This window comes from Nannobrachium achirus (assembly GCF_963921795.1).
Source record: "Nannobrachium achirus genome assembly, chromosome: 17".
Lineage (NCBI taxonomy): Eukaryota > Metazoa > Chordata > Actinopteri > Myctophiformes > Myctophidae > Nannobrachium > Nannobrachium achirus.
In genome coordinates, this window is record NC_137824.1 from 6370559 (window position 1) to 6385123 (window position 14565).

The 14565-nt window shown below is 41.6% G+C and overlaps 2 protein-coding genes across 3 annotated transcripts in view; both read right to left on the bottom strand.

Annotated features, from left to right (window-relative positions):
* LOC308301784 (uncharacterized protein) overlaps positions 1-6927 on the bottom strand; it is a 35097-nt gene extending 28170 nt beyond the window's left edge. For both annotated transcript variants that reach the window (XM_080745891.1, XM_080745892.1), the window contains exons 1-2: positions 6836-6927; positions 4914-5027 (exon numbers count right to left, since the gene is read on the bottom strand). In XM_080745891.1, coding sequence (XP_080602017.1) covers positions 4914-5027; positions 6836-6878 — 157 coding nt within the window. In that variant the 5' untranslated portion in view covers positions 6879-6927. The remainder of the gene's footprint in view (positions 1-4913; positions 5028-6835) is intronic.
* The window catches only part of LOC308301984 (uncharacterized protein), a gene marked incomplete at its 3' end in the record, with an annotated part of 34338 nt that continues 26685 nt past the window's right edge, over positions 6913-14565 (bottom strand). The window contains exons 4-5 of the mRNA XM_080746129.1: positions 6976-7123; positions 6913-6925 (exon numbers count right to left, since the gene is read on the bottom strand). Coding sequence (XP_080602255.1) covers positions 6913-6925; positions 6976-7123 — 161 coding nt within the window. The remainder of the gene's footprint in view (positions 6926-6975; positions 7124-14565) is intronic.

Below are 14565 nucleotides of genomic sequence, written 5' to 3' on the forward strand. Positions count from 1 at the left end.
CTCAGAAGCGCTCCCTCCCTCCCCTCCTTCAAAGCCTCACTCAAAACCCACCTCTTCAGGATAGCCTATCCCAGCTGAGGTCTGGAAATTATGCCTCCCGAGTCCCTGACTGACTTTTATCTTTTTGATTGTTGCATATATTATTTATTATTATTATATTACAGCCAGTATATACACAACAAGGCATCGTGGTATACATTTAAAAAAAATTATAAAGAAGAAGAATATAATCTAGTTAGTATGTCGATCGCTAGAATCTAGTAAAAAGAATGAGAAAAAAATACACATTTCTGTGGTCATAAGGTCATTTTACCTAAAGTTTATTTTGGTGAGGCATTGCACATTATTTTGTAAGTAATTCCATGAATAAATCCATGAATAAATAATAAATTAAATCAAAGGAATGTCTTGAGTAAAATAAAAATAAATAAGGTAATAGAATTGATAAAAGAAGAAGAATGAGCTGTAAACAAGTGCTCTTTGGAGAGGGTATCTGAATATTAGGACAAAAAATCTAGTTCCATTCCGTAGTAACAAAAACGTTCAAAGGTGAGGTGGGGAACAAAGAGGATCCATAGCAGCTCTGTTCAGTTCAAAGTAGCAAAATATTTATTTTAATTCATAGCAGCAGCAAAGATAAAAAAAACTACCTAGGCGTTTCGGCCAAGGGTGGCCTAATTCTTAATAGAATTTCCTTACGACCACAGGAAGTCAGTTATATGCTTTATTATTTTTCCTTCTCAGTAATATTACTAGATTCTAGCGATCAACAGACTAACTAGATTATATTCTTCTGCTTTCTTTATTATATATATATATATATATATATATATATATACATACCACAATGGCTTTTTGTGTATATACTGGCTGTAATAACTCCAGGAGAACGCTTTCTTTGCGCTAAAAAGAATTAAGCTAAAAGCAAGGGACCAGGAAATCTCGCGAGACGGACAAGACTTCATTCTTCTTCTCTGAATTTAAACATCGCCATTTCAGGATGTGGAATGCTGTTAGGGGATTAACTGCGGGCTACAGCGTCTTTTGGAACTATAAATAGATGATTTATGAAGAAAAAAGTAACTTTGCAGCGGTGAAAATTAGCGCTTTTGGAGGACTTGCATTTACCCCCGTTTTGGCTGTGGGGAGGGGTCTGGAGGAGTCCTGGGATGTAGGAACAGGGACGACTATAACAGAAATCCATATGTGATAAAAGGCTGATTAAGGGGGGGATATGTTTTATTCTGGAATTTTCCTTTAAGTGTGACATGTTTGTGCAAAAATATCATCCGCGGCCGGCCGTTTGCGTTCACGGCCGCGGCTGCGTCCATGGACGCGTCCTTGGCCTTTGCGGCCCGCGTCTTTGGACCCGCGTCTGCGGCCGCTTTTTCCGCGGACGCGGAAATCAGCGGCTGAGCGAGGGAGCCCTCTAGAGGTCGTTTGGGGGAGTCACATAATTAATATGATCACGGGAGTTTTATAATGTTTACAACCTTTTTGTGCAATATTGGGACAACGGGTAGTTTGTATATTATAAGTATGTTTAGAGTTAAATTGTTCTAATGTTAAAATGATCATAGTGCAGCTAAATGAGTGAGAAATTAAACCTTTAGTGCGTTAAACCATAACAAATTCAACAGCCGTTCTGAGTAGTATGCGCACACAACCTTCCGCCTGAGGCATGGGTTTAATCAGTAGTGATGCCTAGATCATGCACCATATGTGTAGTACTTTTTAACAGCTTTCAAACAAAAAAATCCGCTTGGAAATCTGTTCAGGCATTCATGAGATACAAGCCTTCAAAGTCAGACAAAACAGCCATTTTTGACATTTTGAAAGATGTGTTTGTTATGGGGCTAAACATGCAATTTGGCAATTGCGATCATGCCTAATACATTTGAGGCATTTTTAGAATTTTTTTTATAAAAACATTTTTTGAAAAAAAAAAAAAAAAAAAAATTTCTTTTTCAAAATGGCTTCCAACTCGGGAAACTCGGGCCTTGGCAGTCAATGAGTTAAGTAGGACATGCTGATGTTGATGTACCATGAAACTAATGTGTTTTTATTGTGATTTTTGTGTTTTCACAGTCACAACCACCTTAGCTAGCAAGCTAGCCTAGACAAAAGAAAAGGCTGCCGTTAGCATTGCTATTACTGTAAACCAACTAGCTTTCGTCGTGGACCTTTTCAGACTCCACCTAAACCCTTAGCACTACTGAAAGATCAATGACCGTACATGAAGCTAGTTAGCATTTGTTTTTTAGTTTTTTTTTTCTTTACTGATTATATTGTGTTTTTTTCTAGATAGATATCCATTTGCGTTTGTTATATTGCTGTTGATGTACTGACATATTATCTTGTTTATTATTGTGATGTTTTATCTGCTTATTGTCTCCACCAGCCGAAGGCATGGGGGAGAGTATGTTTTCCCCTCCGTCCGTCCGTCCGTATGTCCGTCCGTCCGGGCGTCCGTTCGTGTTTGTGAGCACCTCATCTCAGTCGCCGTTGGCCCAGTCGCTGCCAAAGTGAGCACACGCACTCCCTGGATGCCAATCTAGAACCTCTGCCCTAAATCTTTCAAATGGGCCTTTTCTAGCGCCACCTAGTGGCCGATGTTCGCAAAACACATTTATGTGCACTACTCTTGCAGATTTTGTCCAAAAATCCTACAAATCGGTAGGCAGTATCTCGACAGTCATGTGATCGACACGGATCTGTCCGATTTGGCATATTCCATCCTGATTGGCTAAGATTGGCTAAGATTGGCTTCCAAAGTTTTACCTATAACTCCACCGATCAGTTTCAAACTTTGAAAGCACACTCCCTAAAGGCCAGGGAAAACCCCTTTCCCTGCTTTTTTCACCTCGGCCTTTTATAGCGCCACCTTTGGGCCAACTTATGTAAAACACATTTTTGGATATTACTCCGTTTTTGAACAAAATGCCTCAAATCATCAACGCAGCTTGCGATTACCGTGAAATTTGCCACACATATTCCCACTATGTCAAAGAACAAATGCTACCCTTTTCAAATTGGTCTGTTATAGCGCCACCAGCAGGTGGACTTTAGCAAAACACATTTTTGGAACACAATGCTTCAAATCATGCATGCAGTGTCTGATTGCCATGAAAGGTCTAAGGTGAAGAACATATGCCACCCTTTTTACATTGGCCTATTATACAGTAGCACCACCAGGACGCCTGGCCTGGTGGAGACCTGTGCTCGGAAGAGCACTGCTTCTAGTTGTAAGTCGCTTTGGATTAAAAGCGTCTGCTAAATGCCTAAACTGTAAACTGTAAACAATGATGTAGAGGTGCGCAGATGGCGGTTTTAGCCGCGGTTGCCGTGGTTAACCGCCATTCGGCGGATTTGGGTCAATCAAATATACGGTAATTATGAATTTCTATTGCATAACCGTGGATGAAATGTGTTACATAACGTCGTTTTTCATGAGGCAATGTCCATGATTAAACTTACAGCTGTGTCCAGCCATCAGCATGGTTATTGCCAAACCGTGCTAAAAAGTTAAACCCCTCATAGCTCCATCACACATATTTGCACAGTCGGTAAAAACTTCTCTCTAGCAAGCTGTGTGTGTCATTCCCTCTTGGTTGAGTTGGGTGAGAACCATAAATGATGGTTTAATGTTACTTTGAGGAGAGCAGAGCAGAGCTACTATAGTCCAGATCAGACCAGCTGCAGCTGCTGCTGCTGCGCTAGTTGGTTTGACCTAAATTTGCGTCTTTTTTGCATGATATAATTATGTAGCAAGCCCATTTTGTAGCAAGATTCCAATAGTATTGCTGAGCAGTGACTTTGTGACAAAAGCACATTATACTGTGACAAAAGCACATTATATTATAAATCCACTTGTTATTTAATGCATGTTATTTCATTTAAATGTATGGGTAACGTTTGATGACCTTTGAGAAAAACTACTTTGACAAAGTTGATGTATATTTCCATTCATGAGGTGTAATGGGCCTGATTGGGGGGGATGATTGTCTGATTGAAGCCACCAGAGTTTACTAATAGACGGTGTGGTACGGGGGGAGGGGGGTACAATCAAGCCTACCTGAGTGTTGTGAGGTGAAGTCGGGGATCTCCGCGAGCGGCGCCGGTCTACAGTTTAGATGTTATACAGAAAAGTTGAGCACTAAAGTGGGCCGCAGCCGACATCCACGGACTACGGGACCTCACCGGGACGTGAGAATGTTAGAAGCTGCTGTTGGACAGAGAACCGTGACCGTGAACTCTTAAACGAGACGCCGGCTGGCGTGCACGAGTGGACGGGGAAGCAGAGCAGCGGCCGGTGAGATTGAACCAAGTCTTTCTTATGGAATATTATCAGTTACAAGGGGTACCCCGAACATTAACTTTTGTTTCGTATCGGTTCGCTCGGACAAAGGACCGCGAATCGCGGCAAGAAGAGGACGTTAACGCGGAGTCGCAGACTTTATTGACTTGTTGCTCCGCCCGTGTGTGGAGGCGACCGCTTTGAACTGTATTTTGTTTATTGTTTTGAGTTGATGTGCTGACTTAAGAGGAGTTTGAAGAGACTCAGGAATTGTTTGGGTGGGGAGGGCTGGGGGCTATTTGTTATTGACGACTGTTGATTGTTGATTTCTTCTGTTTTGTCTGTTATCCTTTTATTTTATTTTATAGGGAGAGAGATAGGGACAGGAGCTCACAGTGTTATTATTTAATTTAACTACCTGGTGACATGTGATTGATCATTTTGGTGACTTCCAGTATAATTCTAAGTTCTATATAAAGAGAATCTGATTTCACATGACCCTACGATCCCGTTGTTTTTCCTTTTAGTTAATAATTATCCTTTCTAAGTAAAGGCCGATTGTTACAACTTAGTAAGCATGTTATATGTTATGTGTAACTTCTGATGAGAAACTTACTGCGAAATATCACCCCCAGCACCAAACCAACTGCACCGATGATGAGAGCAACGAAAACACCAGCAACAATGCCTCCCGTGGGTGTAGGTTTGGGTGTAGGTTCAGGTGGAGGTCCTGAGGAGAGGTTTAATGATTTCTGTGTTAGGAGCCTAAACATGTAAAAAGGTCAACACTACAGACTGTAACACAGGGTTTCAATGGGTTCACATTTGAGCCCTGCATGGGCCTGAAATGTGGGGCCCGGCCCGGACCCTGGCCCGTTTGGTGCCGCTATTTAAAGCCCGGGCCCGGCCCGAAGCCTGTTACCTTATTATTTAATTAATTATTTGTGTGCGTGGCTTTCACTGCTGCGCGCTGAAGCTACACTCTCAAGGCTCAAGGAGGGTCCATACTGCCACCGACCACCAAAAGTTGCGTCGGAAAGGTCCGGTTCAACTACAAAATGACATCTCTTGCAACTTCTGAAAAGGATTACTCCTAATTTGAGTTCGGAAAGCTGCACGCACGTCAGAATGTCGGAACTTTCAGATGAAAACTGTGGTCGGAGACAGTACAGCCCTGTGCTCTTGTCTAGCGCTTTGATTAAAAGAAAGAAGTCAACAGCACAGCAAGTACACAGACATCTTCCTCCACCCACCGTTTGTTATGTTACTGTATATCCTCACAGCAGAAAATTAGACACTGTTATTATTGTCGGCTTGTCATGGTTCCAAACCTTCTTGTTTAAATACGGAGTATCGTCCAGTTACTAAAGAGTAAAGACGCATCCCGTAATCACAAACACAAACAAGTTTTTATTTTTATCCCACAATGACCTCATGCTTCCTTCAATGCATGAGGAGTCCAAGTTATTTATTTTCACCTGACAGGGGGGATTTCCCCGGTATGGAGGTGGCGTGTGGAAGGAACTAATTATTTCAACCATTTCCTTTCCCCTCCATCAGGCGCCCTGGCTGGCCAGGGGGAGGCAGTATAGAGACCAGGATTACTGCATGTTTTTGTGAGGGTATCTACCCTAGGAGACATAGGGAGAACATGCAAACTCCACACAGAAAGGCCCTTTTGCCAACCCCACCTAGGGTGTGGGCGCTGATGACGCAGAGGACACACCCCCCAGCGCCCACAGCGTCCCCCCGCGGGAATCAAATCCAGGACCTTCTAGCTGTGAAGCGACAGCGCTACCGACTGCACCACCGTGCCCCCACAAAGTTTGTGTGAGTGTGTGACAGAAGAAAAACCCTCGGCTCGTTGCGGCCATTGGCTAATGTACTCGCATCAAGACCAATCAGAGCAGTGTTGCTATAGATAGAACTATGAATAGAAACCATAACCTAGACTCTAGGCTATGGGAGGCAGCACTCTCACACACCCTCCATTCTAGCTATGCACACAGCCGCACACTGAGATGTCATGTGTGAAATTCACAGCGTGAAATGTTCCGAGCATGGTTCTGAGCCCGGCCCTAGGCCCGTTGGTGAATTTCAGAAACGAGGGCCGTGGTTGGGTCCCGCCGGGTCTGCAGGGCTCTAGTTCACATGATGTAGTAAACTACATACCTTCATGATAAAGACTGTAACAGTGATTCAATGTATTCACATGATGTAGTAAACTACATACCTTCATGATAAAGACTGTAACAGTGATTCAATGTGTTCACATGATGTAGTAAACTTCATACCTTCATGATAAAGACTGTAACAGTGATTCAATGTGTTCACATGATGTAGTAAACTACATACCTTCATGATAAAGACTGTAACAGTGATTCAATGTGTTCACATGATGTAATAAACTACATACCTTCATGATAAAGACTGTATCAGTGATTCAATGTGTTCACATGATGTAGTAAACTACATACCTTCATGATAAAGACTGTAACAGTGATTCAATGTGTTCACATGATGTAGTAAACTACATACCTTCATGATAAAGCCAGTTGTGTTCAGGATCACTCCGCTCCATGCTGAACTCGTTCTTCACTGCACAGGTTAATGTTTTAACTTTCCCATCTTCATCCCTGGTGACAATCAGCCGATGAGAGTTTGGTCCAGAGTCAGACTCCATCCATTCCCCTTCATCTTTCTTCCAGAGATAGGTGACTGGACCTGACTCTGTGACGTCCTCACGCAAGACACAGTGCACTTCACAGCTGGTGGAGTTAGAATCACAGGGTTCCTTGGTGGCCACCAGTGGCCTTGGAACTTTCTCTGTTGAGGAAACACAATGCATATAACTTAGTAGGCCTGCCACGATTCACTCAACTCACGATACGATTCGAATCACGATTCAAGGTTCACGATTCACGTTGTCACGTTTTTTTTAACACAAATCTATTTTCCAGAAAGATTACCCCCAAAGAATCCACAATTCTTACAATTCCAGTATTTTCTTTTCTTTTAACAATACTGATTTCTCTTATGCTCTTTTCAATACAGTAGAACTATCAAATGACAAAAAACAACAATTAAATTTCAGTTCTCTTGTCTTCTCTTACAAGGAATCCTGTATTTTTTAGATGTTCTCTTATCCTCTATACAGTAGGCAAATAGCAAATGACAGAAAAGTGTAAACTTATCAATTCTTAAATGTCAAATCCTGTTCTTTTTTAAACATCACTCTTACCCAATACTGTATCAAAGAATGCCTTTTTTTCTGTGGTACATCGCAAGCCAACTGTGCTGTAAGCAATACTGCATCAAAGTCAAGACCTAGTGTCTCATTGTGGATAGACTGTTCAAAGTCCCTGACTTTCTAAACCCACCATTTCACCTGGTTATATATTGACTGTGTCAATTCTTGTTTTCACTAGAAACGTTGTTTCCACATTGTAACCAGTGGCAGAGACATGCATCTGACTGTATGTAGCATTGTTGTTGTTAGCCCTTAGCACTGATTAGTGCTATGCTCTGTAGCAGCTAGTGTTGTAGTACTCGAGTCAATGACTCGTCTCGAGTCAGGACTCAAGTCCAAATTTTCACTGACTCGGTCTCGTCTCGGTCTCGCCCTTAATTTGACTTGGACTCGTCTCGGTCTCGGTCTAATTTGACTTGGACTCGCCCCCCACCGAGTCCACTCGAGTCAAGTCACTACAATGCAATGGAATTAATGTTATATCCATATGAGGAGCGCATTCACGTTGACATTGAGAGAGCTGCCTTGTTAAGTAACGGAGCATTCTGACGCGCATCTGATAGGCACACAGTAGTAGCACACACGCACACACACAGGCACACACACGTAGAGCCCCCCGCTCAGCACAGCAGCAAGCATCTAATCTTCCCAGAAGTTATTTTTTTCGCCAAACAGACAACAGCACAACAGTCCACTTTCCTCTTACCTGCAGGATATCCTTGTGTCCCCAAATAAATAAGTCCTAACAGCTTCCAAACACAAGCCTTTGTGATCATGTGTAGTTTAATCCACCTGCACAGCTGGATTAAGAATTTACGTCTTTTTGTATTTCCAGGTGTAGTCTATTACTCGTTAAGCAAGCCTCGTCCGAAAGTTTTAAAGTGCACTGATCAACAGAGAGAAGTGTAACATTGTAAGTCCCTGTAGAGAGGTTAAAACGAATCAAAACAACTTGAAGCAGTGACATGGGGTATTGTTTTGCCTTGTATTTACTTGAAAGGCATCAGACTAATGACATAGGGTAGCCTACATTTCTCACCTTAAACAATGAAATGCAGACAGGCACGTACTGCTATGTGTTTGAATGGGAAAACCTTATTTATTTATTTTAGCTTTTAGTCAAAATAAAATATTAAGATAAGAGTTTGTTTGAAAAACGTTTTGCTAAAATCATGCATGCTCTATTTCAATGCAACTATAACAGCAATGTTTAAAAATGTTATAGATTACAGTAGTAGACTAGGCCTGGGGCGGTATCGACATTTTGTTACCGCGATTACCGTCTTCCCATTTACCGCCGGTACTGCGGTAATTACCGCACCCCCGTATCTATTAATTAAGGTTCGGCGATAAGCCAAAATATTGCAATCATCTTCCCAAAAGTCGCATCTCCAACGCCTGACTGCCCGAGTTATACTTCTCCGTACAGCACAGAGGGTATGGCTTTGAAAGGAGCAGATCTACAAGGTCACAACACATCGCATCTGCGACGCGTTCTGAGCTTTTAGATCTGCACTGTCGGGTTACCATAGTAACGTAGGCTAGCTACTTAGCTTTTCAGACACAAACAGCTGTGTGAACAAAACAGAAGAGGACGGGTAGTCAGATCGTGTACAGTGATTCTGTAAACTCACGTCGTCTCAACTCTCAAATCGCAGTGATTGAGTGCTGCTATATACAGGTTTTAGTTACAAGACTTGACAGAAAAGGTTATAAAATCTCCGACGCGCCGACAGACGGGGCACAACGTGCGACGCGGTTACGACGCGGTGGAAAAAGTAAAATTGTTTCATTTTCGGTTTTAGTCCACGCGGCCCGCGCTCCGCCAGTAATCCGTATGAATAAAAAAAGACATGCCACAACACAATGTATGTATTCACATCCTTGTGTCGTGTGGATTACAGAGAAAGTTTACGCTGCTTTGTACTCCTCTACGCAGGCTGCCCTGTGTAGGTCTGACTGTCTGTGTCTCTGAGATTGAGAGTGACGTATGTGGCTTCCAAACTGTGGTACACGGCCCAGAGCAGAGCGGCATGGAGCGCATGCGGTCCTCGCTTCTCCCCCGTTTTAAAACTCGCTGGTTGTCCAATAAAAATATACTTTTTTTGTCTTTTTTTACCGCGGTAAGCACACTGACACCGCGGTAGACCTCGGTTTACCGCGGTACGGCGGTTACCGTGTCCAACCCTATAGTAGACATAATTATTTTTAAATAATATTATTTTTGTTATCACTTGGCCTTTTGGTGCATGGGTCCTTCTGTTCTCTGCCTGGGAGAAAATGTAATTGTAGCAACTCAAATGTCTAGATCTTAGACAGAATATTGGTAGGGCCTATGGGAAAAAACTAAAATAAAACTCCCTCAAACCTAAACCACAGCATTGACAGCAACCAAAGGTAATTTGGGGAGACCTATTGATTTAATTTGAAGACAAGCCATTAATTTGAAAGGTATTGGTAGGAAACACCAGACAGGTGAATGCACATGAACGGGGGGGTTCTTGCATTGTTGTGTGTGTGTGTGTGTGTGTGTGTGTGTGTGTGTGTGTGTGTGTGTGTGTGTGTGTGTGTGTCCGAAAAATACAATATATTGTTTTCTGCAGCCTACCTATCAAGAAGAAAAAAAGAAAAAGAAAACTGGACTCGGCTCGGTCTCGCCTACCATTGGTCTCGGACTCGACTCGGACTCGCCTCCCATTGGTCTCGGACTCGACTCGGACTCGACCCCCTCCCAGGGGCTCTTGACTCGGACTCGACTCGGACTCGAACCCCATATGACTTGGACTTGACTTGGACTCGCTTTAGGTGGACTCGACTACAACACTAGTAGCAGCAAAGTAGACACAGCACTCAACTGCAGCGTCCAACGTTGCCATTGTTAGGTGGAAGGACGGGTCCGTCTATTGTGTGTTTCATTGATCCCCACTCAAAAACTACATTCTTTTTTCACAGTAGACATATAAAATTAGTACTGTGATTAATGTTTTCATATTGAATTCGTACGCACTAATGAGAAAGACCGATTTTTATCAAATGCTATTTAAAACAGGCAAATATACAGGGCACCCAAGACATCTCCATGGCAACCAGGAAGAAAACATTACACAAAGCTGACATTTCTCACCCAAAACATTAGCGTAATAAATTGCTTTTTCCTAACGAACTTGCAACAGGTATACCATAGACTACTAATAGTTAATTCATAACTGTGTTGGACTACATTTATATACCAGTTTATATTTTCGCTATTGCCTGTCGTTCACTGACACTGTAGTCTCTGGAACGCGGGCGTTTCATACTGCCATTAACATAAAATAAGTGGTAACATTATTTATCTTCTTTCAATTCTAAAAGTAGTGATTAGGTTATGAAAGGAAGGTGATTAGGTGATGAAAACTAGCAAAACTATAGCAGGCATTCACTTAAATCAACGCGATGCATCTCCCGTCCAATGTAATTGTGATGTGGATGTCAAAGAAACGTTAATCACGTCATATTTAATTATACTTTATCTGTTACAGATGATTGTCCAAATAAACCGTACGTTATTTAAACTGTGAGCCATTTATAGACAATATGCAGTGTTGCCCTGTGCATCGTTGTACTGTTAGGTCTGCATTAACATATGAGCTGAACGAGTATGCATGCATCAAGTTATCAATGATTTAACTCCATGATAGGGACTTAGGTGTGAAGTCATTAAAATATCGTACCCTAAACAAATCACAAAAGCAACACAAAGTACCTTCATTGATGAGTTGCTTCTTCCTGTCATCTGATCAGTGTCCACACAGTGGATTAATTCGAGTTGCATTTTAATATCAAATGAAACTAACAGAGCAAAAAACTATGTGCTGAACCAATGCGAGTCTTTGAAAATTACAGTTAGTATCTTCACCAATAATGAGCACATTTCTAGAGACATGGTAACACATTCATTGTACTAAATGACAAGAAAGCATAGATTCAGAAGGATATGGTAACCAGTGAAATACCAAGTTACCTCAGTAATTTCTTCAAAGTTAAAGATATTACATAACAGCAGCAAACTGTGGCTGACCCAGCAACGACTTAACACACATATTTTCTGCATTTTGAGTGGATTTCACACCAGCCTGAACTTAACACAGCATGTGTCAAAGAGCAGCACAATGATACATAGCATGCACAGAAAAAAAGACACCAAAAAGTGTGATACATAAATACTGTACTACCACACCAGGACAAGTAGACGGAATGGCATCCGATCCTGAATCTAACTGTACCAGCACATCAACTTGAAGATCGAGATAAAACAATTAAACATATAATAAACCTTTAATATTTGACTGTGCAGTAAATCATATAGCACTGAACAGGGTCGTAGTATTATATAGTATGTAGGTGGAGCACTGTGACAAGACGAACGTAATCTAAACACTTCAAACACATTAACAGCTGTCTTAAGGTTAGATCTTTTCAAGAGAAAATGAACAAATCACAAACCGTTGCTAACACCAACTTTGGCAACGTGACTGCAGAGATATGAACAGAAATTAATGATACGCGATGAGAAAATGTGTAGCATTGCAATGATCGTGAGCCATTATAGCTATATTAAAGATCGGGGCATATTGATTGGCCACTGCTTAATATATCTTAACCATTTGCAGCTGTAAATATTCACACTAAATGTGCAACAGCCTGCTGCCATCAATCTTGTCTCTTGTCTATGATCGCCACGAACGTTATAATGATCCATGTTAATGCGTCGTCAACACGGCTCATTCTATAGTCTGCGTTCATTGTAAATGTTAATGAGTATATCAAACAATGAGCATCATCACGACACAAATATTACCTTCACAGGAGTTGTCGTTGTGTTGATATGATCAGAGTTTGTTTACCACTTCATCCACTACGGGTACTTCCAGCTTCTTCCATCAAGGAACGTGATTGGCCGAAACAGCTGAGCCGCATAAGGAACACACGCCTTTATTGTTTTATACTTCGGTTACCAGGTATCGTGTTGCCAGATTTTTAATAATAAGTAGTAGTGGGATTAGACGTTGACGTTAGACGTTGGTCGAATCGCGATTCGTTTTTTAAAATATCGATTTTAACCGTCCCCCAATTAAATTGATTTAAATCGATTTTTTCGTGAATCGTGACAGGCCTATAACTTAGTGCTGATGTTGTCTCCAGACTGCAGTTAAAAATGGAAATACTTTTCCTTCGAAACAGTCTGGGCTCGCTTCCAACCCAAAACAATAATAGTAAAAGTGTCAAGTTCCCAGGCAATGCTCTCTTTCATTTTACTGACGTAAAATGGTAATGCAAATACAATGTAGACAAGCAGTGTTATTACATGAACTTAAAGGACCAGGTCACCTTTGGGACAACCAGATCTTATTTTATTGTTGTGTGGGACACGATCAACACAATTTTGAGTTATTTTTTGTGTTCAATCTGTGTTTTTAGATATTTTAGTATTTCAGTATGCTACAACTGGTCATATGATGCATTTTGCATTATATGATGCATGCGATGATGCAATATCATGCTACAAAGCATCATATGACCAGTTGTAGCATGCTGAAATACTAAAATATCTAAAAACACAGATTGAACACAAGAAATTACTCACGATTGTGTTGATCGCGTCCCACACAACAATAAAATAAGATCTGGTTGTCCCAGAGGTGACCTGGTCCTTTAACGGTATGGACAATTAAATCAAAATAAAATTAAAATATAATGTGGACGGGTAAACAAACAACAAAAGTTCGAGACCAGTAGCATGTTGGGAACTGAAGTTATGGCTGTTTAAAGCCTGGGAAGAAAGAGGGGGGACCTGTGTGTGTGTGTGTGTGTGTGTGTGTGTGTGTGTGTGTGTGTGTGTGTGTGTGTGTGTGTGTGTGTGTGTGTCCTCAGGGGTCCCTGAACTAGGGATGGCCAAATGGAGATTTTTTCTTAACCGATAACCGAAAGGCCTTATCAGTTAATTAACCGTTAAGGAAATGTGTTCAAAAATGCGCTATTTTTGCGATAAAAAAAAAAGGAAAATACACCCGTTTTTCCCCATAATAAAGTGCCATATTTACACATTACAAACAATAAAACTAGGAGAAACAAGAATACAAATGTTTTCTAAAAGAAATGTGTTTTTGCAAAGAAACCGTGGGATTGAAATGATCAATCTGTAATGTGATGCGCTTTCGCCAGGCAGGCACGTGCGCACATACAGCAAAGGGGGCTGGAGCCCTTAACTTTTATCAACAGAATTGTCCACCAAAAGGCCCTTCAGCCCATGCCTCTCTAAAATGCTGTGCACTCCCTGGCTCTCGCCTAAAAACAGCAGCAACAAGATGCTGGCATGTAGAGCAATAACTTTCAATCGTATGACATTTGGAATGGTTGAATCGGCTAAACGTGATGTCCATTTCATTCATTTTCTTCTCTCTCGACCGTGTTTTGTGTGTGCTGATGCAGCGATCATTGAATTTGCGACTCTGAGCTGTGTTATTTTCGCATATCCTAGGCTACTCTCTGTAACCAAGACGACTTTAGCGTTCCTCACGTCGTCAACATGTAACATTAGAAAGTTGTGTTTTAAGCTCTTCTTAACGGGATTCAATGTGACGCTGACGGGGGTCTGTTTTGTAAAATCCAATCGACGACGGAGCATTTGTTGAACAAGTCAGCGTGTACGACTCCAAAATCAAGCAGCGTCGCACACTCCCAGTTGCGTGAATGCATGGATGTTACACAGATATTGGTGTCCCAGAAATGTGTGACCACAGCGCATATATATATATAGTTGCATGGTTGATGACTTGATGTTGCGTAGATATTGGTGTACGGGGCTTTTGGTGTGACGCATGGGTTGATTTCCTTTTTCTTTTCTTTTTTATCGGTCAAAATTGACCGTTAGTGCTTACCGGTAACCAATTTCTTATCGGTTTACCGGTAACGGTTAACCGTTGGCCATCCCTACCCTGAACCACACTTTGCAAACCAGCAAACCACATCAAAGTAA